At 50.8% G+C, this 26,224-nt stretch overlaps 1 protein-coding gene across 1 annotated transcript in view; it reads left to right on the top strand.

The window, feature by feature from the left end:
* DIAPH1 (diaphanous related formin 1) overlaps positions 1–26,224 on the top strand; it is a 99,112-nt gene that overhangs the window by 58,099 nt on the left and 14,789 nt on the right. The window contains 9 exon segments of the mRNA XM_060253953.1: positions 6,005–6,100; positions 7,249–7,343; positions 9,350–9,451; positions 12,097–12,336; positions 12,451–12,580; positions 14,310–14,434; positions 15,382–15,546; positions 15,846–15,981; positions 22,374–22,460. Of these exon segments, the coding sequence (XP_060109936.1) occupies positions 6,005–6,100; positions 7,249–7,343; positions 9,350–9,451; positions 12,097–12,336; positions 12,451–12,580; positions 14,310–14,434; positions 15,382–15,546; positions 15,846–15,981; positions 22,374–22,460 (1,176 nt within the window).

Genomic DNA, 26,224 nt, shown 5'->3' with positions numbered 1-26,224 from the left:
CGCGGGTCATGCACATCATGTCTGAAGGAGGGCTTATGGCTCTCTGCAGAAAGACTGGAGACTGTCTCACGGGACTCACCATAGATGAGATTCACTTTTCCTGCGTTTTGTCAGGGCGCGAACAGGAGCCCTGAGTCTTTCTCGACTTCTTTTGTCGTGTTCTCCGAGGCCTGTTGGGAGATTTCCCGGGCCTGTTTCTGACTCGTCTAAGTGGAAAGCTTTCCATCCTGAGTCCACTACTGCTGTGGTTCTTGAGGGTGGGGTAGGCTGCTCCAAGGAGCTGAAGACAAAGGCCTGTGTAAAATTTCTCGCCCCGGGTGTGGGTATTGCCACGGGGAAGGGGTATTGCATCCTGGGGAAAATAAAGCACAGCTGTGCTATGGGAAGGGCCTTCCTCCTTCAGGGTAACACAGTCACAAGTTTCATCCATTCTAGGATCACAAGAACGTAAGAAAAACCCTGCTGAATCAGGCCAGCGGTGCATCTAGTCCAGCATTCTGTCTCACACAGTGGCCAGCCAGTTCTGCTGGAGGGCCAGCAGTTGGGCTCCGAGGCCTGGGCCTTCCCCTGAGGTTGTCTCCTGGCTCTGGGGTTCAGAGGTTGATTTCCTCTGAATGTGGAGGTTCCCCTCAGCCACCGTGACCAGTAGGCACTGGTAGGCCTTGTCACCCAGGAATCTGCCTCACTCCCTTCAAAAGCTTCTGAAGAAGTGCCCTTGCACACAAAAGCTCACGCCTTGAATAAAACTTGGTTGGTCTTAAAGGTCCCGCTGGGCTCTAACTTTGTTCTCTTGCTTCGGAGAGAAGCCCACCTGGAGCTGTATACCTGTGCTTGCAACTGCGTCTTCTGGCAGCGAAGCCCACCTTTGAATCACTCTCTGTGCAAAGGAATATTTCTCTTTGCCCATTCTAAATCTACAGCTTTTTGTGCCGGAAGAGCAATGGATTGCCCATGCTGTTAATGGCCTCTGAAGGGAAAGGAGAGCTGGTCATTCCCTCAGTCTGGGGCCTGCTGCTCCTAGGAGACGTTGTGTCTTCCCTTCCCTTCCAGTATGTAGAACGATGATTAAAAGCTGAGCAGGACTGAGCTGTCCAAAGGAGGAACTGAGTGTGCCAATAGAAATCGATCGTTATCGCAAATAGTCCTCTGGACCTTTCTGCATTTTCCACTCTCCCCTGCCCCGAGCACTGGTGACATTCCATCTCTTTCTTCATCCTGTCCTTTCCTGATGGCGGAGAAGGGAGATTTTCCAGGGGGATGGTGCCTTGGCCTTTTCAAGCACCAGATGGTGCTGTTGCCCTATTTTGCAGTGCCCTGCCTTCCTCTGCCGCATTCAGCCATTTTAGGGAGGATGTTTCCCTGCCCACCAGCCTCCATTTTGTGTTTGTGGCGCAGAAGAATAACAGGCTGAGCCAGGGAGGAGTCCCAGCAGGGGAGGGGGAGGGGGAGGATGGCAAGTTGAGTCAAAGGCTGCTTTGCTCTGGGATGGTTTTGCTTGCTCATTTCCTGCCCACACACACTCACCCCTCTCAGGTGAATGGAGGGGCCAGCAAGCAAGCTGTGTTTCTCACAAAGCTGCAATAGGAATGTTGTGTGCACCCCCTCCTCTTCTGCACCCCCTCTTCAGCCTGGGATACCCACACTGGCCCTGCAGCCTTAGGAATCCTTTGGGTAATTGAACTGTGCTGTCCCAGCTGAGCTCCAGGGCAGATGCTTCTGTGCTTCACACAGTCTGCAGCTGCCTTCAGGGGTGAAGAGGCTGAGTGGGGCTGATTGCTGTCCCCCCATTCTTCCTCTGCATAGAATGAGGAAATGTCACAGTCCTGCAGGAACAGTTTCTGTCCAGCAGAGGGGGGAAGAGAGAAGCCAGCTCTTGCCTCGCTGTTTGGAAGCACAAATCCTGATTTCTTTTACATGTGCTAGGAAGGAATTATTCCGGCTCCAGAGAAAAACCAAAATCACGGCTCCTGTCCCAAATCGCCGAGGGAGAATTTCCAAGGCAGCAGAGAAATAACAGCGATGGCTGGAATGAGATTACTGGCAAAGATGGCTCTTGTGTATCTGCTCCTCTTTCCCAGGGGCCTTGAAAGTAAAATGCTTTCTTCCAGAGCATAAGCACCAGAAGTCATAACAACCTGGGGGGGGGGGTCTGTCTCTGCCACCTTCTCCAATCTGTAATGTAAATTCTATGCTGGTATTTACTGCAACATCCCCCCCTCTCCGCATTGCCTTTTCCTGGGCTCTGCGTGCGATACAAGAGGGGGGGGGGCAGTGCTGAGGCTGCAGAGTCAGTGCTGGCAATGGGCACTGAACTGCATTGAGGCCAGTGCCCCCCGGGGAGAGACGTGGCTAGTTGCTTAGGATGGGCAGAAGCCTACAGAGGAGACTTCTTGGACTGCGGTGCCAGGTTCCCTTGAGGAGGTGGCTACGATGAGCCCCCCCGCGCCCCACCCCACGACGAGATTCCGCAATGCAGAGATTTATTGGCTGCCGTGCTTATCGGTGGCCTGCCCCATTTTGACAAGCAGGGCAGCTCGTTCGAGGTTACCTCTCCTGGGCGCTGCTGTTTCTAGCTCAGTGCCCCTGCGTTGCTGATTTCTGCCTACCCGCCCTGTATGCGAGGCAAGGGGCTCCCATCAGTGGATCTGCGGGTCGCCTTTCCTGCATGCCTTCCCTAATCTGAGGTCCCCTTCGTCTTGTGCCGAGTTGGTAAACTTGTGTCAGGGCTGTACCGCTTCGTGCTTGGCTCCTGCAGTCAAATTCTTCGCCGCGCAAAAAGGGCTTCCTCCATACCGAAAGCTCCCCTGTCAGGCTCCTGCTGGTTTTACTCACGGAAAGGGCTCTTTTGGTATTAAGAAGCGTCCCATCATGTAGCCGTCCTCGGCAATATGAAGCGGTACAGCCCCAGCACAGGTTACGCTTCTTCAGTGAAAACGGGACCCCCTGTTTCTTACTCAGATGCCCCCAAACAAGCAGCTGTAAAGCCAGCTCCATTTCCTATTTTAGTGCAAGAGGCTTTTCCCCCTAACCCTGCCATTTCCCTACTCACACACCCCCCCAACACACACACACACATCTCCTCCCTGGTTCCTGCATGGGGGGTCTTTCACATCCAGAGACACCCCTCCCTCCACTTTGGCACATGACTGTGCTGCAGGCAGCCTGATTTCCTTTCAGTCCCAGCGCCTTTCATGTGTGCAAATGTTCAGAAATGTAGGTCAGTGACTCTGAACCCCTTAGCAACAGTGCTCCTGACCTGGGAAGGGAGCCTGTGTCGAGAGAGCAAGGCTGCCAATCGCCGCTGATGGGTGAGGGCTATCCTCTCCACCCACCCACACCCACACCTCCCTGTATCCTTTGCTTCATTGCATCACTGGGGAGCTTGTGTCCCTACGCTTTGGCCCGTTGGTCCTAAGGAAGGTAGCAGAGTTTCCCTCTACTGATGTTATAGGCAAACTGCATATAAACCAGAGAGGGAGACCCTCGGAGAAGGCCTGCTTTTTTTCACAGACTGGCCTGGGGCTTGAGAGCTGCCCTAGAGACACAACTGAACAGAGAAGGTTTGGCAGCAGGGCACTGTCCCCGGCATCCTGTTTATCCCTCTCTCTTCCTTCGTTATCTTGGCTGGCTTCCTGCTTGCTTTTACAAAAATGCAGACTGGCCGCCCTGTGATTGTTCCAAGAAATGATCTGCCTTTGCCATCGGATGTGAGTGAGAACTTGGGAGTCGTCTTTTCTCCTCTCCGAGAAGCAGTGTGTGGGTGTCCGGGGAGGAGGTTGTGTCTTCCTGGGGTGCACAAGAACCCTTGAAGGACAGAATACACATCTATTGAGGTAGAATCTGGGACGCCCTTTGTTCTTGCAGGAGGTGAAGAAAACCTGACCTGCAGTGTCACAGGTATATGGAGAGCGGCCTTGCCAATAATTCCACAGTCACTTGTGCAAAAATAATAAAGCGATGGGATTCCTGCCTACACATGCACAGTGCCGAGTTAGTCATTCAAGGCATGTGTTTCAGCGGAAAGAAAGAGCCAGCCGTTTCCCTGTTTCCCCAGCTTTCTTGGCTGGCTAGCTAGAGACAGCTGTTACCTGAGGCAAGTTGCTCACTCGTCTGCTGGAAATCGTGTGGAGTTGAGCCTGAGACCCTCAGTGACAGAAAGAACCCTGCTGTTGGACTTTGTCAGAGGTTGCACTGAGGCAGCAGCTCCACAGTTCGGGTGCCAAGTTCCCTGTCCGGGAAATCTTTTGTCACCGCTTGAGGTTTGACGCAGGAGTGGCCATGAGTATTTTTTCCACCTGTGCAGTGTTACCACTGCTGTATGAGGTGGGGTGAAGGCCAGGGCTGATGGTGGATCTTTCCAAGGATCTTTTTTTCCAGCTGCATCTGTGTCCCTCCTTATCTCCTCTCTGAGGAGGGGCTGTGGCTCAGGGGAAAAGCGTCTACTTTGTATGCCAGAAGGATGCAGCTTCAATCCCTGGTGTCTCCAGTTAAGGGATCAAGTAGTAGGCGGTGTGAAAGACCTCTCCCCAAGAAGACCCAGGAAAGCGGCTGCTACTCCGAGTAGACCAGGGCCCCCCAGCCTTTTTGAGCTTGTGGGCACCGTCGGAATTCCGACGCAACACGGCGGGTGCAGCCACAGAATGGCTGCTGCAGGAGGCGGGCCTTGTCACAAAATGGCTGCCACGGCTCACCTTCAGTCCGATAGTGGACCTGGGCTGGAACACTTTCCCTATGAAGAAAGGTTGAAACGCTTGGGACTCTTGAGCTTGGAGAAACGTCGACTGCGGGGTGACATGATAGAGGTTTACAAGATGATGCATGGGATGGAGAAAGTAGAGAAAGAAGTACTTTTCTCCCTTTCTCACAATACAAGAACTCGTGGGCATTCGATGAAATTGCTGAGCAGCCAGGTTAAAACGGATAAAAGGAAGTACTTCTTCACCCAAAGGGTGATTAACGTGTGGAATTCACTGCCACAGGAGGTGGTGGCGGCCACAAGCATAGCCACCTTCAAGAGGGGGTTAGATAAAAATATGGAGCAGAGGTCCATCAGTGGCTATTAGCCACAGTGTGTGTGTATGTATACAATTTTTTGCCACTGTGTGACACAGAGTGTTGGACTGGATGGGCCATTGGCCTGATCCAACATGGCTTCTTTTATGTTCTTATGTTCTCAGGCTCACCCTGTGCTGCACTGGCTGCTGCCGCCAGAGCAACGTTTTTGAGAATCGGCAGAGCCAGTCAGATCTCCTGTCACCAATCAAAATTCTTACTGGGCAAAAGTTTCACCTTGTCCTTCCCACTTTCTAAAAGCACTTGGCGAGTGCCAGAAAAAGTGCCGGTGGATGCCATGGTGCCGAGGGGGACACCACATTGGGGACACCTTGGGAGGTGGTGGGCTCTCCTTCCTTGGAGGTTTTTAAACAGAGGCCGGATGGCCATCTGACAGCAGTGAAGATCCTGTGAATTTAGGGGGAGGCGTTTGTGAGTTTCTTGCATTGTGCAGGGGGTTGGACTAGATGACCCTGGAGGTCCCTTCCAACTCTATGATTCCGTGACACTTCAGGTAGTCAGTATTGACTCAGATGGATCGATGGTCTGATTCAATGTAAGGGGGCTTCCTGGGTTCATGCGCCACTGGGGAGGGACGGTGGCTCAGTGGTAGAGCATCTGCTTGGGAAGCAGAAGGTCCCAGGTTCAATCCCTGGCATCTCCAAAAAAGGGTCCAGGCAAATAGGCGTGAAAAATCTCAGCTTGAGACCCTGGAGAGCTGCTGCCAGTCTGAGAAGACAATACTGACTTTGATGGACCGAGGGTCTGATTCAGTATAAGGCAGCTTCATATGTTCTAAGGAATTTGGGGGTGGGGTGAGGGAGGAGATCGTATATATCCTCAGTATGATCAGCAGCTTTTGGGAGCACCCTGGGGAGACATTTTGCGCTGGCCAGTTGAAAGCGAAGGGCTTCCTCGTGTTGCTGACGTCTTGCATTCCTTTGACCCACAGCGAAAAAGCAGCAGGAGAATGGAGACGAGAAGAGCCAGTCCAAGAAGAAGGTCAAAGAGCTGCGGGTGCTGGATTCGAAGAATGCTCAGAATCTTTGTGAGTAGTGCCAGCGCCAGCACAGGGGCCTTGCAGTCTTTTGCAATGAAAGAGCCAAACTGTGTTCCAGCTCAGAGCAAGAGCTCAACAAAAAGCCAGTATAAGAAAGCCAGTTTGCACTAGCTGAAACTGTACAACTCAACAGCACTGTTGATGTTGTTGATTAATACTCCAGAAAGTTTCTGCAGCTCAAACACTGGTTGCTGCGAGTCCTTCCTTAGAAAACGGCACACAGAAGACCTTGCAATAAACCTACACAGGAGTACCGTGCATGGTTGTTTTATGCACTGGCATAAATCTGTACATGCTTTGCACTTGGATTGCTGGCAACCCTTCCTCTTCAATTTCCCCTTATGCAAAGCATCTCAAAGAATCAAAGAGCCAGTTTGATGTAGTGGTTAAGTGTGCGGACTCTTATCTGGGAGAACCGGGTTTGATTCCCCACTCCTCCACTTGCACCTGCTGCCATGACCTTGGGTCAGCCATAGCTCTGGCAGAGGTTGTCCTTGAAAGGGCAGCTGCTGTGAGAGCCCTCTCCAGCCCCACACACCTCACAGGGTGTCTGTTGTGGGGGAGGAAGGGAAAGGAGACTGTGAGCCGCTCTGAGACTCTTCGGAGTGGAGGGCGGGATATAAATCCAATATCTTCATCTACCTCACAGGGTGTCTGTTGTGGGGGAGGAAGGGAAAGGAGATTGTGAGCCGCTCTGAGACTCTTCGGAGTGGAGGGCGGGATATAAATCCAATATCTTCATCTACCTCACAGGGTGTCTGTTGTGGGGGAGGAAGGTAAAGGAGATTGTGAGCCGCTCTGAGACTCTTTGGAGCGGAGGGCGGGATATAAATCCAATATCTTCTTCTTCTTCTTCTTCTGTTGAGATCCCATACACATTTTCACATATTTGGTTATTCTGGCATTCCACCTATCCCAATTTTGATTATCTTCTGGAAAGAACTGTGCTTGGCCCTGTATTGAGCCGCACTTGGCTGTGGAGCCATAGGCTGTTGACCCCCCTCTAGCAATTGCCCCTGAGTTTAGTTGAAAGGGCTAGAGATTGGGAGGGGGGGAGGAGGCAAGCTGCGCAGCCTGGGCCTTCGGACAGGAGGCTGTCACCAGAAACTTACTTTGCTTCTGTATGAACTTGGCAGCCATTTTCCTGAGCTCTTTCCGCATGCCCTACGAGGAGATCAGGAGCGCCATCCTGGAGCTGAATGAAGCTGTGCTGACTGAGTCCATGGTGCAGGTGAGCGTGGGGTGAAGCTCTGCAAGCATGTTCTTAGGAGGGGCGAGCAGGCCTTGCAGACCTCGTTGCACGCACACACACACACAGAGCCCTGCTTAATACGCGTCTCGTTTTTGCTGGCTGCCTTTTATGGGAAAGGGGATTTTTGAACCCTTGCAGTTGACCTCAAGCTTCCATCTTTCCATCTCTTACCTTTCCATCTTAGCTCTGAGACCAGGTGTTCCCCGCCAGTCACGTAGCATAAAAAGATGGAAACCTAGCAGAGGAGGGGCTAGAGCTAGACGTGCGTCCCATCCACTGATCCCTTTACACAAAACCAGGGTAGTCTCAGAGAGAAACTAGCTCCCGGTCTTTAATCAGGATCTCTCGGTGATTATTCAAGTATCATTAGTACAAAGGATCTACTCTAGCTGCACATTTGCACCTTCGACTAAAATGTTTTTCCTCGCGTGACCAAGTAGAGATCAGTTGAGAGCTACTTCTGACAACCCCAGCTCCAAGAGGAAATCAAGGCTGCATTTAACATATTGCCTCCTGCCCCAAGACTTCTCCTCTTTCCTTTTTTAGAAGTATTCCCAGGGCATGGGAACTCTCTCTGCCATGCCATCTGCCAGCGAGAGATCATGCCACCCATCCTCCCTTTCTCCAAGCCCAAGAAAAAAGAATCTTTTCTGTCTCATTCAAGCTCATAACATCCTATAACTGAAGGTAGACTGTGTCCCCAAAGAGTCACACTCTTGTCCGAACCCATCGTGTTGTGCTGTGGCTAACACTCCTACCTACCGCACTGACACATTCTCTTGAATTTGTGCTTTTGGATTTTTAGCTGTCCAGATGCTTATTTTGGGGCCTCCTCCCAAGGAAGTGTATGTTTGCTTAGAACTTGCTCAGACAGGTAGTAACTCCAGCTTCCCACTCTTGTTTCTACCTCTTTGACCTCTCCCCCTCCCCCCTCCAATGCATGCATATTGCTCCAGATGTGTGGATGTTTGGAATATTTGCTTCTCAGTGTGGGCATTCTCTAGAGCCAGTTTGGTGTAGTGGTTAAGTGTGTGGACTCTTATCTGGGAGAACCGGGTTTGATTCCCCACTCCTCCACTTGCACCTGCTGGCATGGCCTTGGGTCAGCCATAGCTCTGGCAGAGGTTGTCCTTGAAAGGGCAGCTGCTGTGAGAGACCTCTCAGCCCCACCCACTTCACAGGGTGTCTGTTGTGGGGGAGGAAGGGAAAGGAGATTGTGAGCCGCTCTGAGACTCTTTGGAGTGGAGGGCAGGATATAAATCCAATATCTTCTTCTTCATCTTCCAATATTCAGCATAGTTGCTGTGCACTTGATGCCGTTGCAGATCCGTGAATGTGTATGTATACAATACAGCCATCTCTGGTTTCACCGTATTCTAGGTCTCGGCTATTTTCCAAATTTACTTAGCAACCTTAGCTATTCTGTGTCTAGAACAGTTTGCAGCTCCTCTAGCACAGGAGTGAGAGGCACCCAAGGGAGGTTTCCTTCATTATGCTCAGACTTTTCCAAAGAGAATTTGTCCTAGACTGAAACGTGGGCCTCGCCCTCACTGACAGGTGTCTAGCAGTGCCAACTAAAGCAGGTTCACTCAGAATTCTACTCATGTCTATTCAAGGGGACTTACTTCCAGGAACGCATTCTTAGGACGGTGCTGCAGGACACACATGTCTTCTTGACCACACAAAGCAACCAAGTCACTGGTGGACTGAGTTCAGATTAACGAGTTACCTCTTGGGCGGGCCTGGTCTAGAAGATGTTTTTAAATTCCTACCACACAATGATGTATCAGATTCTGCCCCAGAATGCAGAAGTCTGAAAAAGGAGTGTCGCTCAAGGTATTTTTCATTTCTTTGTGGGAAAAGGATCCATTGCCCTTTGTGGTGTATTCAACTCATGCCCTTTGCAGGCAGAACCAGAGCGTCTTCTCGCCTCGACAAGCAGCTGCGGTTCAACTAACGGCACTCTCCTTTCGTTCCTCTCTCAGAATCTCATCAAGTTGATGCCAGAACCAGACAAGTTGAAGATGATAGCCGAACTGAAGGAAGAGTACAGTGAGCTGGCCGAGTCTGAACAGTTTGGAGTGGTGGTGAGTGTCCTGCCTACAGAGCCTGGGGGGCAGGTTGAGAGGCCTCCCTCCTTCCAAAGGGAAACAACTGCATTTTCACATGGGATTGTGTTTGACTGGATTTGTACTTTACATATTTAAGAAATACTGTTACTTACGAGAATTTTGTTTCCACCGTTGTTTCTCTTTACATTTGGCCTTCCAAGGAGAAGCAGCTGCATTTTCCCCGAACCAGGCGGCATGGTGGGTTTACTCGTTTCCTTTCCCAGGTGTGGTCTGTCCTTGTCTGAGGGGAGGGAGTTGTCTGTTGCTTCTCCCATCGTCGTTAATACCAGGAGTTCTTTTTGCAGCTCTATAGGAAGAGGTCCGGTGAAAGCCGTAGGAGGTCCTCTGTGTCCCAGACTGCCCACACAACAGTTTACCCACAAGGCAGGACTTGTGTCTGAAGCCTGTTTGTTTTATATCAGTCATCCCCAATTTTAATGCCAGTAGCTCACCAAGTAGAATTTTTGCTCACAAGATTCTGCAGCTTAGAGGGAACGTCGTTCACAGGGTGTCTGTTGTGGGGAGGGGAAGAGAAAGGAGATTGTAAACCACTCTTAAGATGACTTCAGATAGTGAAGGATGCGGTATACATCCACTCTGCTCCTCCTCCTTCATAAAATCCAAAAAAATCAAATGCGGTCTCCAATAATAACTTTTGTTAGGACCAGCAAATTGCATGTCACAGTGTGTCAGCTTTCATCAGGCTGGATGCTTTTAATCATATGTTTTTAAAAACATTAAATACGGGGTCCCTTAGCGGTGCCCACTAACACCTTTCCTGGTGCCCACCAAGTGTTTTTAGGAAGTGGGTGGGGCCAGGTGGAGCTTCTGCCCAGCAAGGCTTCAGATTGGCCACTGGAGACTTGATTGGCTGGGCAGATTTTTTAGAGACTATTTTGCCAGCATCTGCCACCACAACACGAGAATCTTCACTGTGCGACTGAAGGCAAGCTGTAGCAGCCATTTTGTGCCAGCCAATTTGTGGCTTCACCCACTGTGCTGTGGCAAAATTCCAAAGCTGCCCGCAGGCTCAAAATGCTTGGGGACCCCCATGATAGTTCTGCCATGCTTTTTCAAATGAGACTGGCTTCGAGTTGCACCCACATCTTTTGGGCAAAACACAATTAAAAAATTAAGCTCAGCATGCATTAACAGATTTCTCTAGTTGCCTTAGATACACTCGAAACCAGCAAGATTTAAAATCCTTTTTCAGAAACCTTCAAAAAAATAAAGTAGTTGATCTATTTCCTCGGGAGATTACGTGAAGGTTTATGTGCAGTACTGCTGTGTGAGATTGAATGAAAGTCCTGTTCACAGGCAAATTTCTTCTGCCAAGGACTTGGGGGTTCCAGGGATGCTCAGAGAGATGGCTTTTGTTGAACCCTTTTACAGGTGAGGGGGCGTGGCTCAGTGGTAGAGCATCTGCTTGGAATGTAGACGGTTCCAGGTGCAAAACCTGGCATCTCCAGTTGCAGGATCTGGAATTAGGTGATGTGAAAGACCTTGGCCTGAGACAGTGGAAAGTCGCTACTAGTCTAAGTAGACAATACTGACCTTGATGGACCAAGGGTCTGATTCAGTATAAGGCAGCTTCTCATGTGTGTTCATTCAGGTATGACTTATTTGTTACACACTACGACTTTCCACTTTTCAGTCTCTGGGGCTGGCTACCATATGTGTACCACTTATTGGCAACAGCAAGTCAGGGGCTGGATTTAGATCTAATGCTTGTCTGATGGAGCCGATCCTTTAAAGTCAAGCTAGGCATTTTTCAGTCCCTCTTCTGTTTGCAAAGCACACGTTCAGCAGTGTTGGTCCCTCTGCTTCAGATTCTTTGGACAGGTGCTGAAACATTTCCTCAAAGCACAGTCGAGTCCGACTCTTTGCAACCCCATGGACCAAGTCACGCCAGGCCCTCCTGTCTGCCACCATCCTCCGAAGTCTGCTCAAATTCGTGTTAGTTACATCAGTAACACTGTCCAGCCATCTCCTCTTTTGCTGTCCCCTTCTTCTTTTGCCTTCTGTCTTTCCCAGCATCAGGATCTTCTCTAGTGAGAGCTCCCTTCTCATTTGGTGGCCAAAATATTTGAACTTCAGCATCTGACCTTCCAGGGAACAGTCAGAGTTGATTTCCCTTAGGACTGACTGTTTTGATCTTCTTGCAGTCCAAGGGACTCTCAAGATTTTTCTCCAGCACCACATCTCAAAAGCATCTATTCTTCCTCAGAGTAGGATGCTACAAACATGTGATGGAGAAAGGCAGATGCAGTATTTGCTTTTTGTGGGGCTGTTTCCATAGAGTAGTGTCTGCTTATCCCATTGTTTCTGGAAGGGGAAAGCAGAATGATGAAGACTGTAGCTTTGGCGGGCACCTTTTAAGTCATCTAGTAATATTTGTCGGGAGTGGTAAGAGGTATGTGTCGAAAGAGTTTCTTTCCCGCATTCTGCTACTGTCGTAACAGCATCCATCTTCCACAGTCTGGATCTTCTGGAGACCACCATCCCTGTAAACAGCATCTCTCTTCTTTCCCTCCTCTTCAGACTGCCTTGGTTCCTTCCGGTTGTCCACCCCCCCTACCCTTCTGTGTGTGACCGTGAGTTCTGTCCCCTTCCCTTCTCAGATTAGTTCCGTTCCCCGCCTGCAGTCCCGCCTCAATGCCATCCTCGTCAAGCTCCAGTTTAACGAACAGGTTGAAAACATCAAGCCAGAGATCGTCGCGGTGACAGCTGCCTGCGAGGAGGTCCGCAAGAGCGAGAATTTCTCCAACCTCCTCGCCATCATTCTCTTGGTGGGCAACTACATGAACGCGGGTTCCATGAATGCCGGGGCCTTCGGCTTCAACATCAGCTTCCTCTGCAAGGTGAGTCTTCAGAGCCGGGCAGAATCTTGCCTTATATCCACCTCTCTCGTACGGGAGTGGGAGGGAGAGGCAGAGTGGGGTTCACTTTGCCCCCCCTCCTTTCTCTGTCCCTAGCTCCGAGACACAAAGTCTGCTGATCAGAAGATGACCTTGCTGCACTTCTTAGCTGAAACTTGTGAGCTGCAGTATCCTGATGTGTTGAAGTTCCCGGATGAACTCATCCACGTGGAGAAGGCGTGTCAAGGTACCTGGGGGTGGGGTGGGGGGGTATTGAGGGTGTTGAAGCTTCCTCCCAGGGGGTAAAGGTGAGTAATTTGAGAAGTGGCGAGTGTTTCGGAGGGTAAGATGAAGGCTGGTAATTAAAATATATATATATTGTTCAACTCGTATAAACTGATACACAAACAGGAAGGGACCATAAAACCATGAGGTACAAACAGGAAGAAACCATGAGACTAAACCATAAAAAAAAACAATAACAAGAGCAACATTTCACGATCTGTTTTAAAACCAAGATTTGCAATGACCAGCCACCTAAAGTTGTTGCATCAAGGGAATGACATCCTTAGCACACAGGAAATCCAGAACTGGTTTCCATATTTCATCATATTCAAATAAAGGAACTACCATGCGTAAGTCCCCCCAAAATGGATTATGCATTATCCTATTCATCAAAAATTGTTCCCAGAGTTTCTGGTACCATTTTTTGAGCAAAGATCCCATGAAGGATTTCCAATTTCTGGCAGTGACCAAATGAGCAGAAGCAACCAGTGTCAAAACAAGAGATCTGCTATTTTTATCAAGCAAAGAATTGGCCCAAAAATCCAATAACAAAAATTCCAGGGAATATGGCAGTGAAAGACCCACCGTGTTGGATATCTCTTTATGAACCACCCTCCAAATGTCCTGAATAATATGGCATTCCCACCGTGTATGTAAGGCTGGTAATTTGAGTTTCAGCTGGCTTGGGCCAGAACCTGACTTGGTGGTTGTTTGTGCAGAAGTAGACAGTCAGAGGCTCCTTGTGGCCTCCACGCAGCTAACCAGAAGTGGGGGAAGAAAAGACATCTCTGAGCCAAATGGCAGGGAAAAATCACCCTGCTGGTTCTGTCCTCGGTTCCTTCCACTGTCTGTTGCCTTTCCCAGGCATAGGGGAAGCTGGCTGGGTGAATCAAGACAGTCTCCGACATAGAGGAGGAAAGAGGCAGGCATCAGAGAAGAGGCTGTCTTCAGCTATGAGCTCCCTGCAGAGTGCTCTCTCCTAGACTCTCTCCTAGACTCTCCGCATCAGAAACTAGGGTGCTGGTGATGGGGAGTTGCCCGCCAGCCATCCAGCCAGGAATCCCGATATCTCTTCATTACCCACTAGCTCTCCTTGGACTGCCTGGCAATTAAATGTGGGTTGAAACATTCCATTTGTGGAGCGGGCAAGTCTGTCCGGGTGAATTCGGTGTGATTTTTATGCTGAGCAGTTGCAGCGTAAGCGGTTAAGAGGCTGTCCTCTGAATTGGAAAGTCCCTGGTTTGAAACTTGCTTATGCCACAAACTTACGAGGTGACTTTGGAGAGCCTGATCAGTGCTCCCCCTCCCCTCCGTGGCCGGAGAACGGAGAGGATCACGGGGAGGGGCCTCGCCTGCCAGGAAGGGCTTCATCAAGGTAATGGATGTGACATGCTCTGGACACTGTAAAAGCATTAATGATTTTTTAATCTCGCGTTTGCTTTGGGCACTCTCCGTAGCAGGGATTTGATCCCCTCTTATGAAAGGGGATAGGTATTTGCCAGGCACAAAGGGCGTTGCAGTTGTGGCCCCTTTGTCTAGAGGGGCTACCAAGAGGGCAGGCAGCAACTCCGTTGCAGCTGCAGGAGTCTGCCCTGTGGTTTTAGCTCCACGAGTGTAACCAGAGCTTCACCCGCAGAGAAGATGGGACTTTCCTGGTTACTTTATCTGTGTTCTCTCCCCCTCCCCCTCAGTTTCTGGTGAAAATCTGCGGAAAAATCTGGACCTAATGAAGAAGCAGATTTCAGACGTGCAGCGTGACGTTAGCGGCTTCCCCAGTGCCACGGAGGAGAAGGATAAATTTGTGGAGAAAATGACCATATCCTTTAAGAAAAAAATCGAACTGAGAAACCCTGATTAACGCTTTGTGGGAGAAGGGATCCGAAGGACGGTATAGGTTCATGTGAGTCTTGTGGGATCCTTGGCTCTTCTGTGAGCTGCGCATCTCATTCACACATGTTTCTGCCACAGGCGACTCAAAGCCCAGTTCCCTGCTGCCGGGCACATCGCAGCTACTTTTGCTGCTTGGCAGTGATTGCATTATGAATCATAGGCATTGGTCTCTTGAGGAGCCGAGTTTTCAGTTTATAACAGCAGATTTATTTCCTTGTGGCTCTTGGTAAATGACTGCTGTTAAGTCTCGTTGAAACTGTCTCCACCTGAGAGAAGAAACGTCTTCCTTTCCATAGGATAATGCCAGCTGTAAAGGTCCTTGATGCAAACTGCGGCCAGTTCGGGGCCCCGATTTTGTTATTCTTTTATAGCCTTTTCTTCCTCACTGTGGCTGCCAGAAAGTCCCCCGTCAGTCTTCCTTCTAGACAGCTTGTTGGGCCAAATCTACTCTGCATTAGTTGCTTTAAGTGCCTTCAGATTATTGGCCGGCCACTGAGATGGGCCAGATGGACAAGAGATTCTCTAGGAGTTTGCAAATGGAAACCAGAGAAGCTTCCTGAGTACACGATAGGAGGAGGGCTGATGAGCTGCCTGTTTTCAGTAGACTAGTGAGCAAATGACTGGCTTTCTTGGGCTCTAATGTAGATCACAAGGGCAGCCTAGGACTGCAGATTCCTTACTTTGGGAAGCCGGGAGGTGAGGAAAGAAAGACAGCTGGCCTGGAAGCCCATGTCCGTAGTCCTCCTCTTGAGCTCAACTGGCGGTCACTGCAGCCAGAGGGCATCCGTTGAGCCAGACAGAGAGCCCAGGGGGAGTCACTTGGGTTGTCACCTCTGCTCTGCAACCGTCTATGGCCTTTGACTCGCATCCCACAGCTTTGTAAAGGAGGCCCAAGAACAATACGAGAAGCTACGGATGATGCACTCCAACATGGAGAGCCTCTATAAAGAATTAGGCCAATACTTCCTTTTTGATGCCAATAAAATATTGATTGAGGAGTTCTTCAGTAATCTGCACAACTTCAGAAACATGTTTCTGGTGAGTGTCTCTCCTTCTCTCTCTCTCTGGGTGGCCCATGTCTGCCTTTTGATTGCAACATGGCCCTCTGTCCACTAAGCCCAGCATGTCGCTTCCAGCGGTAGGCAGCTAAGTTTGTCCAGAAGCTGGTGAGCAGTGCATGATGGGAGAATCTTTCCCCTTGTTCATGTGTTCTGTCCATCCCTAATTCCTAGCCCCGTCTTGTCCCCATTGGCCCTTTGGAGGGATGCCTTTTTAAAAGGGGGTTGCTCTGCCCGCCCCAGAGCCGCGGTTGTTGAGTTGCCCCATCTTTGTTTCAGCAAGCCTTAAAGGAGAACCAAAAGCGACGTGAGACCGAGGAGAAGATGCGGCGGGCTAAATTGGCCAAAGAAAAGGCAGAAAAGGAACGGCTGGAGAAGCAACAGAAGAGAGAGCAGCTGATCGACATGAATGCAGGTACCGTAGAACAGCTGGCCGGTCAGAACAGGGATGCGGCCTCCCCGCAGACGAGGAAAGAGCTTGACCCTGAAAAGAAGCACTCCCAGATCCTGACTTTCTAGCAGTGGAGATGGAAGGATGTTGTAGTTGTGTGAGCTCAGAGGTACCAAGTGCCAGGCAGGGTGTCTTTAAAAAGAGCCCTGCTGAACTGGGGGGTGGGGAGGGGCTTGTTTGGGGGGTGGGGAGGAGGAGAGCCAGTTTGGTGTAGTGGTTAAGTGTACGGACTCTTATCTGGGAGAACCGGGTTTGATTCTCCACTCCTCCACTGGCAGCTTCTGGAATGGCCTTGGGTCAGCCTTAGCTCTGGCAGAGGTTGTCTTTGAAAGGGCAGCTGCTGTGAGAGCCCTCTCGAGCCCCACCCACCTCACAGGGTGTCTGTTGTGGGGGAGGAAGGGAAAGGAGATTGTAGGCTGCTCTGGGACGCTGTCCTTGAAAGGGCAGCTGGTGTGAGAACCCTCTCCAGCCCCACCCACCTCACAGGGTGTCTGTTGTGGGGGAGGAAGGTAAAGGAGATTGTGAGCCGCTCTGAGACTCTTCGGAGTGGAGGGCGGGACATAAATCCAATATCTTCATCTACCTCACAGGGTGTCTGTTGTGGGGGAGGAAGGTAAAGGAGATTGTGAGCCGCTCTGAGACTCTTGGAGTGTAGGGCGGGACATAAATCCAATATCTTCATCTACCTCACAGGGTGTCTGTTGTGGGGGAGGAAGGTAAAGGAGATTGTGAGCCGCTCTGAGACTCTTGGAGTGTAGGGCGGGACATAAATCCAATATCTTCATCTACCTCACAGGGTGTCTATTGTGGGGGAGGAAGGTAAAGGAGATTGTGAGCTGCTCTGAGACTCTTCGGAGTGGAGGGCGGGACATAAATCCAATATCTTCATCTACCTCACAGGGTGTCTGTTGTGGGGGAGGAAGGTAAAGGAGATTGTGAGCCGCTCTGAGACTCTTCGGAGTGGAGGGCGGGACATAAATCCAATATCTTCATCTACCTCACAGGGTGTCTGTTGTGGGGGAGGAAGGTAAAGGAGATTGTGAGGCGCTCTGAGACTCTTGGAGTAGAGGGCGGGACATAAATCCAATATCTTCATCTACCTCACAGGGTGTATGTTGTGGGGGAGGAAGGTAAAGGAGATTGTGAGCTGCTCTGAGACTCTTCGGAGTGGAGGGTGGGATATAAATCCAGTATCTTCTTCTTCATCATCATCTTCTTGTCTCGACTGGGGTCAGAGCTGCTTCTAGGGAGTTCACAAGCAGCCCCCCACCCTTGCCTCTTAACAGGCGGTATGCAGAGACTCCGTTTAGCTGATGGGTCTAAGAGCATCTCTCCTCCCTGGGTACATCTTAGCCTTCCCAACACTGGGTAGTTCTTGCCCACCCTTTGCAGGGGAGAGCAGAGGACGGCCCCTTAAACTGAGGCAGCCTTCACCAGTTGCTTTGTGGTGTTAGATTCAGAAACCATGTCTTTTGTTGAGTGCGCCTGTAGCGGGAAGTTGTGGTGAGCCTGGCGTTTCTGATGTTCATTCACCATAGGTCCATGTTCCAAAATAGCCCGGCTGTGACTCTCTATGCCCTTGTTTCTGCTCAAAAGCGTGTGCTGGGAAATTATGGGGAAAGGCCCTGTTGAGAGTCTGTCATGGTTAAGGACTTCCTTTTGTTCTTTCCCCCACCCCCCTCCTTTCTCTCTCAGGGCACTTTGGTTTTTCTGTGACTCTTAAATCTCGCACTTCTTGCGAACAGACCTTCCCAGCCACAGGCTTCTCTTTTTTATCACCGCTAATGAAAAATGCATCCCCTGCCGTTCTGATCCCGTTGCTAATGCTGGGGAACAGCTGCCGTGTGTCAGTCCTGCCCTCTCCCTGGGATGGTTCGAGCTCTTCAAGTGGGACACCGATCAGTCCACAGATGGAGGCATTCTGTGCAGGAATTTCGTATTGGATGGAAAACGCTCCTCTCGGAGCCTTCTTGGGAGGGGCTCCCTGGTACCTTTCCACTGGGCCTGCCGCTTATTGCGCTTCCCAGGGGAGCTCAGGAATGTGTCGCTGCGGTGGTTGGAAGTCTGGCTTGTTGAACATTCCTTCTGGTTTGGCTCTTCCCGCCAATTAGTGGCACCTTTCTGAACCTGGCTGATTTGCCCCTTTTCGTTGTTGGAACAAATGTCTACATTGGGAATGAATCAATTATGCAGATTTCAAGGTGGCTTATCTTTTTTAGGTCTTGAAATCCCTCCTTTCTGCAAATCCAGGTCTAGCTGTGCATACGTTTGTCTGGCTGGCTCCAGTTGGCTGTATCTGGTTGCTGGCTGTTACCTGCAGGGGCTTGTGCAGATGCCGCTGGTCCAGTCAGAGGCTTTTGTGGAGCCTTCCGCATCCTGATGCTGTCGTGGGGCTTTTCTCCCCACACAGGCACAGTCTGCTGTTTGCTACCAAATACATTCCTTTGTTAGAACATATGGAGTCAATTATTGCCCCTGTCTGCTTATTTCCTGTCTCCCTCAATTTCCTGCCAGTTATCCCCCCCTGCCTTTGAACAGCCTGCAGTTGTGCTGAGTGACATGACTTAAGGGGTCTCCTTGCATTCCTCCCCCCCCCCCCACTTCTGGCTTGAGTTACTGTGGCAAAACAGGGCTGCATGTAAAATGACTCTAGAGAAGCACTTCTGCTCTTGTGCATGTCAAGGAGGAACAGAGAAGTTAATTCTCCCAGAATCATTTGTATAGTAGCTGCATTGTTTTTGTAGGTATTAGTGCTGCCAACTACAGATTTCTTTTGAGAGACTGGCTCGCATTCACGTGCACATTTTCCACAAAGCTTCAGGAATGGAGGCCTTAAAGGCCGGGTCAGAGGACAGGAGCAGAATGGAGTAGCAGCCAGGTCCAGGGTGGGAGAGGGGGCCTCTGGGTAATTTGGAGGGGGTGGGGTTCCTGCCTTCATGCTCTGCTCTTGTATTATGATGTTTCCCTGCTTGGAACTTTCAGCCATTGCTTCCCTGAGCCGGCTGCCAGAAATATGTGCCACACTTTTACAATTCACGCAGGCGTCAGTGCCGCTGGTGAGATTTATGCCCTTTTTGTGCACTTAAACACACAAAAAAATCATTTACTATTTATAATCCTCATCACTGACGTCCACCTGGCTTTTAGCACTGTAGCTTCCTCTTACATTTCTCCAACCTCTTTAGAAATGGAATTGCTCCCCATTCCTTCCTCTCCCCACCCCCCTCATCACAGCCAGGCTGACTCATTAGCCCTTTGCTCATCAAGACTTGCACTTCCCCTCCCCGCTTGCCTTGCATGCTTGTTGAATAGCCACAGTGTGTTGATTCCAAGCAGCGGTCCCCAACTTTGTTTAACCTCTGGTCAGATTGGGAGCTTTGGGGATCGTGGCTAATTGGCACCACGGATTGGCTGTAGTCTGAGGTCAGTTGCAGAATATTGAGAGGCTCCAAACTGAGTGTTCTTTTATGACAGAAACAGGAGTCCCTGCCCCCCCCACCCCCTCCCCGGCTGCTCCTTGCAAACCCAAGAGTCCACCTGGGCTCTTCTGAAGCACCCCTTGCTCCAATGAGGTAGAAGAGAGCTCCTTGTTTGGGGGGAAGAAGGAAGCGGGTGTCGCGAAATGTGGCAACAAGTGCCGCAGCTCCCACATCCAACCTCCTGCTTGCTTCTCTTTAGCATCTCTGTCTGCCATTTTGATGCCTCCTTTCTGTTTCGGTTGCGAATTTGGCTGACTTTCGTAGCAAATCAGACCGGGCTAATGAATGCCCATTTTATCCCAGAATTCCCTCCCCCTCAGTCCTTACGATAGAACAGATTCTGCCGCGGGAAAATCCCTCGCAGGTAGAAGTTTCACATCTAGCCCTGTCCAGGAATAGCTGGATTTCTCTTTCATTCACGGTTTTTAGGCCAAAGTCCAAACAGGGAGCTCTGAGGTGTGTGCGTTCACTGGGACCTCCCCCCCCACACCAGCAGTTGTACACTACCCACACCCCTTGCCCCCAGTGTCATGAAACAGGGAAGACTTTTGGAATTAATTTGTCACACTGCTAGGGAAGGAATCTGTGTCTCTGAGTCAGAGCACTTCCGTATGCAGAAGGTTCGAAAGTGGGATCCTTCGCATTTCCAGTTGAAGGTTAGGGGACTTTTCTGTGCCAGAGACCCTGCAGTCCTGCTGTGAGCCCGAGCAGATGGTGCTGAGTGGAATGGATCGTTGGCCTGACTTGTATAAGGCCGCTCAGGTGGCTCACAGACTGGAAGAGGATTCAGCCACAAGGAAATGCCGGAACAGCCTGGATTCTGGAGGAGAAACAGAAAGTGAATCACAGTGTTAAAGCGCAGATCTGCTAAAGAGGCACATTTTTGCCTAAGTCCCTATTTGCATGCAGTTGGTAAAGGCTGTTCAAACCGGGAGGAGAGAACAATCGGACAGCGCAAGAAGGTAGCCCTGGTCTCCCTTCTTGAAGCAGTTCTTTCCAAGGCCCCTCAACTGGGTCTGATCGTCCATTGCCACTTGCTCAGGCGCATCTTTGACTTGCACCCAGTGCAGGGGGTTTCCCATGGGAAGACGGCTTCCATGCCCCTGTGGGGGTCTGTGACAGGAGCAGACCCTTTGTGATCTTTTGGCCCAAGCAGAATAAATAGGATGGCGTGGGGACTTCCCTGCCTACCTAGGTGTGCTTGAACCTTGGCGAATCTTTGATTCTCTTCCCCCTCCCCGCAGAGAGCACAGCAGAGAGTGGCCTCAGCTTTCCTTCTGTTGTTAATCCTGGGAATTCTTGTCTCCTTTGCTTGCGGTCCAGTAAGCGTTCCTCAGCGTTTTTCAGTTGTGGGGGGCAACAGGGAGGAAGAAGATCACTAAACGGGTTGGATGGAGCCAGTGACGTTTGCCAGCAGGTGGCGCTGTGGACGGTGGATTCCGGGGCTGCCCGAAAGCACCCGGCAGATGTTCTAATGTGATTTTTATAGGTTTATGTTTCATCGGGAGCAGTCGCTATGGAAACTGAGATTTGCAGAGCACCCGTTGTAAATTTGTGGCTTAACGCTTTCACGGCCAGGCCGGTTCTACGCTGTCAGATGGAATATGAATGGAGACTGCAGCTTCAGGGTCCTAGCAGAAAGAGCTTTAAGAGACTTTGAGCACTGATGGAGGCTGGAGACCAGCTGGCAAAATGCAGGCAGAACAGGGAACGGATATGTAGCAAAGTGCTGGCTCTGGCTGAAGAATTCATTCACCAAATCCTTTTCTAAAAAGTGCAGCTGTTTCCATGTCATATTCAGTCCCCACCCTCAAAGGGACGTGGAGGGTGTTCCTGGCTCTTCCCTTGCCAGCTGCCCTCCCTCTGTTCTTTGTCTTCTGTCCCCCCCCCTCCCCAGAGGTGGGCAAGAGAGGGCCCTGAGAGTGCCCAGGGCGATGTGTGCTCTGGCACGTGGCCTCTGGACCAGCAGCAGGCCTGTTGCTGGGGAGAGAAGAGCATCTGAGAGGCCTGGCTAATCTGCTTAGTGTCCAGAGTGAGGGAGATTAATGGAGTGGGCTTGGTGCTTGTGACCCGGGGGGGGCGCAGATCCCATCAAAGCGGCAGACAAGCTGGCAGCTGGGCCCGTGAAAGAGGGCCAGGACCAAGCCTCAGAAGATTTTGGTGGGGGGGCATCCCAAGGGAATTCTTCCTGACCCTGCCCTGCCAGTGGAAGCCCCAGAGCATCTGAAGGGCCCCAATCCATCTGAGGACATGAATGGCAAGGATGCGCTTTATAGCCCCCCCCAACTCACACCTAGCCTAGAGCAAAGGAGAGGGGGCACCTGGGGGAAAGCAGATGCGGACAGAAGACCTTCTTCCTGCTAACCTCTTTGTACTGCTCTGACCTCTTCGCGGAGGCGTCTCTTTTCCTCTGTCCTCAGGTGTGCAGAAATTGTACTGGGTGTGTGCGTGCGCGTGCTTCCAGGACTGTACCAATTCAGACAACAGATGGAGGGTTGCACGTGTGAATGCTTCACTTTAACAAAAATGCACAGGTCGGAGAGGAAGTGCCTCTCCTTGTGACCTTTCCTTGTGCGTCGGGCTTTTTTTAAGCGAAGGAAGCATTTGATTGTGTGATTTCTAACCCACCCCCCCCCCACACACACACAGTTCCCTGCACTGTGAGACGGCATGAGTTACATGTTGCTAATCGATATCTGAATTGAGCCTGAGGATTAATTTCTCTCTTGCATTGTGATGTAGGTGAGAGGCTTGAGAGAGGAGTGTGGGTAAAGCCAGAGCTGCCACCTTTTGCAGTGATAACAAGGGCCGCAGGAAGGAGGGGTGCTGTTGACAGATGCCTCCATTTCATTTTTTTTTTCTCTCTTGCTCTTGCAGAAGGTGATGAAACTGGAGTTATGGACAGTCTACTAGAGGCCTTGCAGTCAGGAGCGGCCTTCCGTAGAAAAAGAGGACCACGCCAAGGTAAGCGTTGCTCGGAACTCGCATCCTTCCAGGAAGCGGAATGGGATTTGCTCTTTCACCCTTTCTTTCAGAGCCAGTGGCAAGAGCTCTACGTTTTCAGGCAAAACTTTAGTCCCTGGAAAGGACTTCCTGCCTCATCCTGCTGAGGGATGTCCTGCTGATAGCTGCCTGCATTGAAGTCCCCTCCAGCTGATGTCGGCAAGCCGCTCTGACGCAGCGGACAGGATGGACAAGAGTGGTGGATTTGACTCCCTCCTTTGCGTTGGCCCCCCCCCAGGCCACCTTGCACCAATCACTCTCCCTCTAATCTTCACAAAGGTGTTTTTTCTGTGGATAAAATGGGGAAGCCTCATGCTGAAATCCCTTTTCCATCTCCCCTTTTTCTCTCTCTGAATGTCACTCCTCAACTTTCTTGTCCCCTTTAACATGAACAAGAACCCAAGCAGGGATGGGAGCTCATGGGGTCTCCAGGGTCTCCTCTTCCTCCCATAAAAGGGAACAGCAGCCATCCGTGTCTAGGGTTGGATGGCAAGCAAAACACTATCCACTGGGGCGACGTTGCCACGAGCGCAAAACACGCTCAACCCCCCCAACCAGGGGTGGCCTGGCCATCACCTACTTGAGCCCGCAACACTCCACTCACTCACATGCCCATGATGATGACTTGTCATTTGGCTGCCATTGGCTTTAAGAGCCGTACTGAACGTTGTGGTCAGGTGCAAGCTGGGCCCAGCTTCCGGAGTGAGGAGTGATGAGCAGCCATGGAAAAAACTCAAGCTCTCCTTCCCACCTGACAAAACGTGGCTGGTTTCCACTCTCCTGAATGCAGAGCTGTAAGCATTATGCCTTTTGACATTAAAATATTCTTGCGCCTCAGTCAGGAATTGGAAAAGGGAAGCCTGTTGAGGAATTGGAAAAGGGAAACCTGTTGAGTACCAAGGAGAGCCATTTTGGTGTAGTGGTTAAGTGCTCAGACTCTTATCTGGGAGAACCGGGTTTGATTCCCCACTCCTCCACTTGCAGCTGCTGGAATGGCCTTGGGTCAGCCATAGCTCTGGCAGAGGTTGTCCTTGAAAGGGCAGCTGCTGTGAGAACCTCAGCCCCACCCACCTCACAGGGTGTCTGATGTAGGGGAGGAAGTTAAAGGAGATTGTAAGCCGCTCTGAGACTCTTCGGAGTGGAGGGTGGGATATAAATCCAATATCTTCTTCTTCTTCAAGGCGGTGGATATGTTCTGAACTTTCTTTGGTCTCCGCCTGACAGCCCCACTGCAGTGCTTTCCACAGGGGATGGGGTTATGTGGTTTCCATATTGCTGCTGCGGTCGTTGATACAGCACAACAGCGATGGGGCTTCTGCGTGGCAGGTCCCCCCATATTTCCCCTGCTGCAGCCCACCCAACCCCCAAAGCGCTTTTCCAGCTTTTTTTTTACTTTATCATAACAATCTGTGGATCAGGTTCTCTGAGTTCCCAGTTTTTATATTCTTTAAAAAGTAAGTCTCTAATGTCTTCTGTTGTAGAGGTAAGGTGAAAGGCTTATCTCTGTCATAAGAGGGGATTAGAGACTTACTTTTTTTAAAGTAAGAGAGAGAGCCAGTTTGGTGTAGTGGTTAAGTGTGCAGACTCTTATCTGGGAGAACCGGGTTTGATTCCCCACTCCTCCACTTGCACCTGCTAGCATGGCCTTGGGTCAGCCATAGCCCTGGCAGAGGTTGTCCTTGAAAGGGCAGCTGCTGTGAGAGCCCTCTCCAGCCCCACCCACCTCACAGGGTGTCTGTTGTGGGGGAGGAAGGTAAAGGAGATTGTGAGCCGCTCTGAGACTCTTCGGAGTGGAGGGCGGGATATAAATCCAATATCTTCTTCTTCTTAAAAGCCAGGAATTCAGAGAACCTAATAGATGCGTAGTTATAATGATATTTAAACTCCCCCCCCCCTCACCTGTGATGGGGGTACGTGGCCACCATGTGGGTGAAACTAGGAAAATCTGTACTTTCCTGCCTACATTGCAACCTTTCAGGCTTTGATGCAGTTGTGTCCTGAAACTTTGCAGCAAACCAGGTTTGGGAAGGATTGGAGAAAAGTCCAGGAAAATCTGGATGGTGATGGTGAATGAATGTGCCACGACGCCGTAGGGAAGTGCGGGGGGCGGGGCACTTCCCAAGAGCTGGTATATATCCTGTGTGGCAAAAATCATCCTCTTTATAGCCGTGTTCTTAGGAACGCAGCGGATCACCTTGCAACTAGCAACATCCTGAGATGGTTTAAGCAGAACCTCATCTCCTTCTAGCCAGTTGGCCATAAAGTATTTGTGACCAGCAGTAAAGCAGGTCTTTGAAGTGGGATAATCACAGAAGACAACCCTCAGCCCTGGCTCTACACAGAGGCAAACTACACTGTTCACAGTAGTTTGTCTGTGATCCCCGCAGCTCAACAGCAGCTGCAGGGAACAGCTTTTTCTTCTTTCTTTTTTAAAGGAAAGCCCGCATGGGCTTAGAACAGCACCGTGGGAGGAGGGAAAGGCTCCTGCTACACCCCCCCCCCCAATCCAGCAGTTTTCTTATGCAAAAACCATTTGGGGAGGGACTTATTTCACTGATTTTGCTTCTCTGCATAGGCTTGAAGTATCTGCATGTAGAGCAGCAAAATCAGGGAAAAAGCTGCCTCCCAATGTGGAGGCTGAAGCTGGTTCCTTATTCCAGTTCTTTATTCATTCCTTATTCGTGAATTCAACCAAAAACACTGAGGAGAGTTTGAAAGCTCTGAACCCCAAAATAAAGTCTGGACCTCCATATATCATACCCCCCCCCGCCATGTTCAGGGGACTCTGCCCTTTGAGAGGACATGTGCTGCTTCATGGTCCAAAGAGCGGTTCTCGTGCCCTGCTCCGAAACAAAGTGCCCCCAGGAAGTTCAAACAGTGAGACACTGGGGCCAGGCTGTACCCCAAGACAATATTTGGACCACCCCAAGTGATGCATCCCCACACTCAGGACACTGTCCCCTGTAAGAAGACATGCAGTGGTGCCCAGTCCAAACAATGGTTCCGGTGCCGCAAGCTTCCCTTTGGAGTGCCACCTAGAAGCCTGTATTCCTGGAAGCCTGGAGAGCCATTTTGGTGTAGTGGTGAAGTGCGCAGACTCTTATCTGGGAGAACCGGGTTTGATTCCCCACTCCTCCACTTGCACCTGCTGGAATGGCTTGGGTCAGCCATAGCTCTGGCAGAGGTTGTCCTTGAAAGGGCAGCTGCTGTGAGAGCCCTCTCAGCCCCACCCGCCTCACAGGGTGTCTGTTGTGGGGGAGGAAGGGAAAGGAGATTGTGAGCCGCTCTGAGACTCTTCGGAGTGGAGGGCGGGATATAAATCCAATATCTTCATCTACCTCACAGGGTGTCTGGCGTGGGGGAGGAAGGGAAAGGAGGTTGTGAGCCCCTCTGAGACTCTTCGGAGTGGAGGGCGGGATATAAATCCAATATCTTCATCTACCTCACAGGGTGTCTGGCGTTGGGGAGGAAGAGAAAGGAGATTGTGAGCCGCTCTCTTCGGAGTGGAGGACGGGATATAAATCCAATATCTTCATCTACCTCACAGGGTGTCTGGCGTGGGGGAGGAAGGGAAAGGAGATTGTGAGCCGCTCTGAGACTCTTCGGAGTGGAGGGCGGGATATAAATCCAATATCTTCATCTACCTCACAGGGTGTCTGGCGTGGGGGAGGAAGGGAAAGGAGATTGTGAGCCGCTCTCTTCGGAGTGGAGGGTGGGATATAAAT

This window comes from Heteronotia binoei, chromosome 14, assembly GCF_032191835.1.
Source record: "Heteronotia binoei isolate CCM8104 ecotype False Entrance Well chromosome 14, APGP_CSIRO_Hbin_v1, whole genome shotgun sequence".
NCBI classification, from domain to species: domain Eukaryota; kingdom Metazoa; phylum Chordata; class Lepidosauria; order Squamata; family Gekkonidae; genus Heteronotia; species Heteronotia binoei.
The sequence above is the reverse complement of the archived record's forward strand: the minus strand, read 5'-3'. Positions and strand labels throughout refer to the sequence as shown.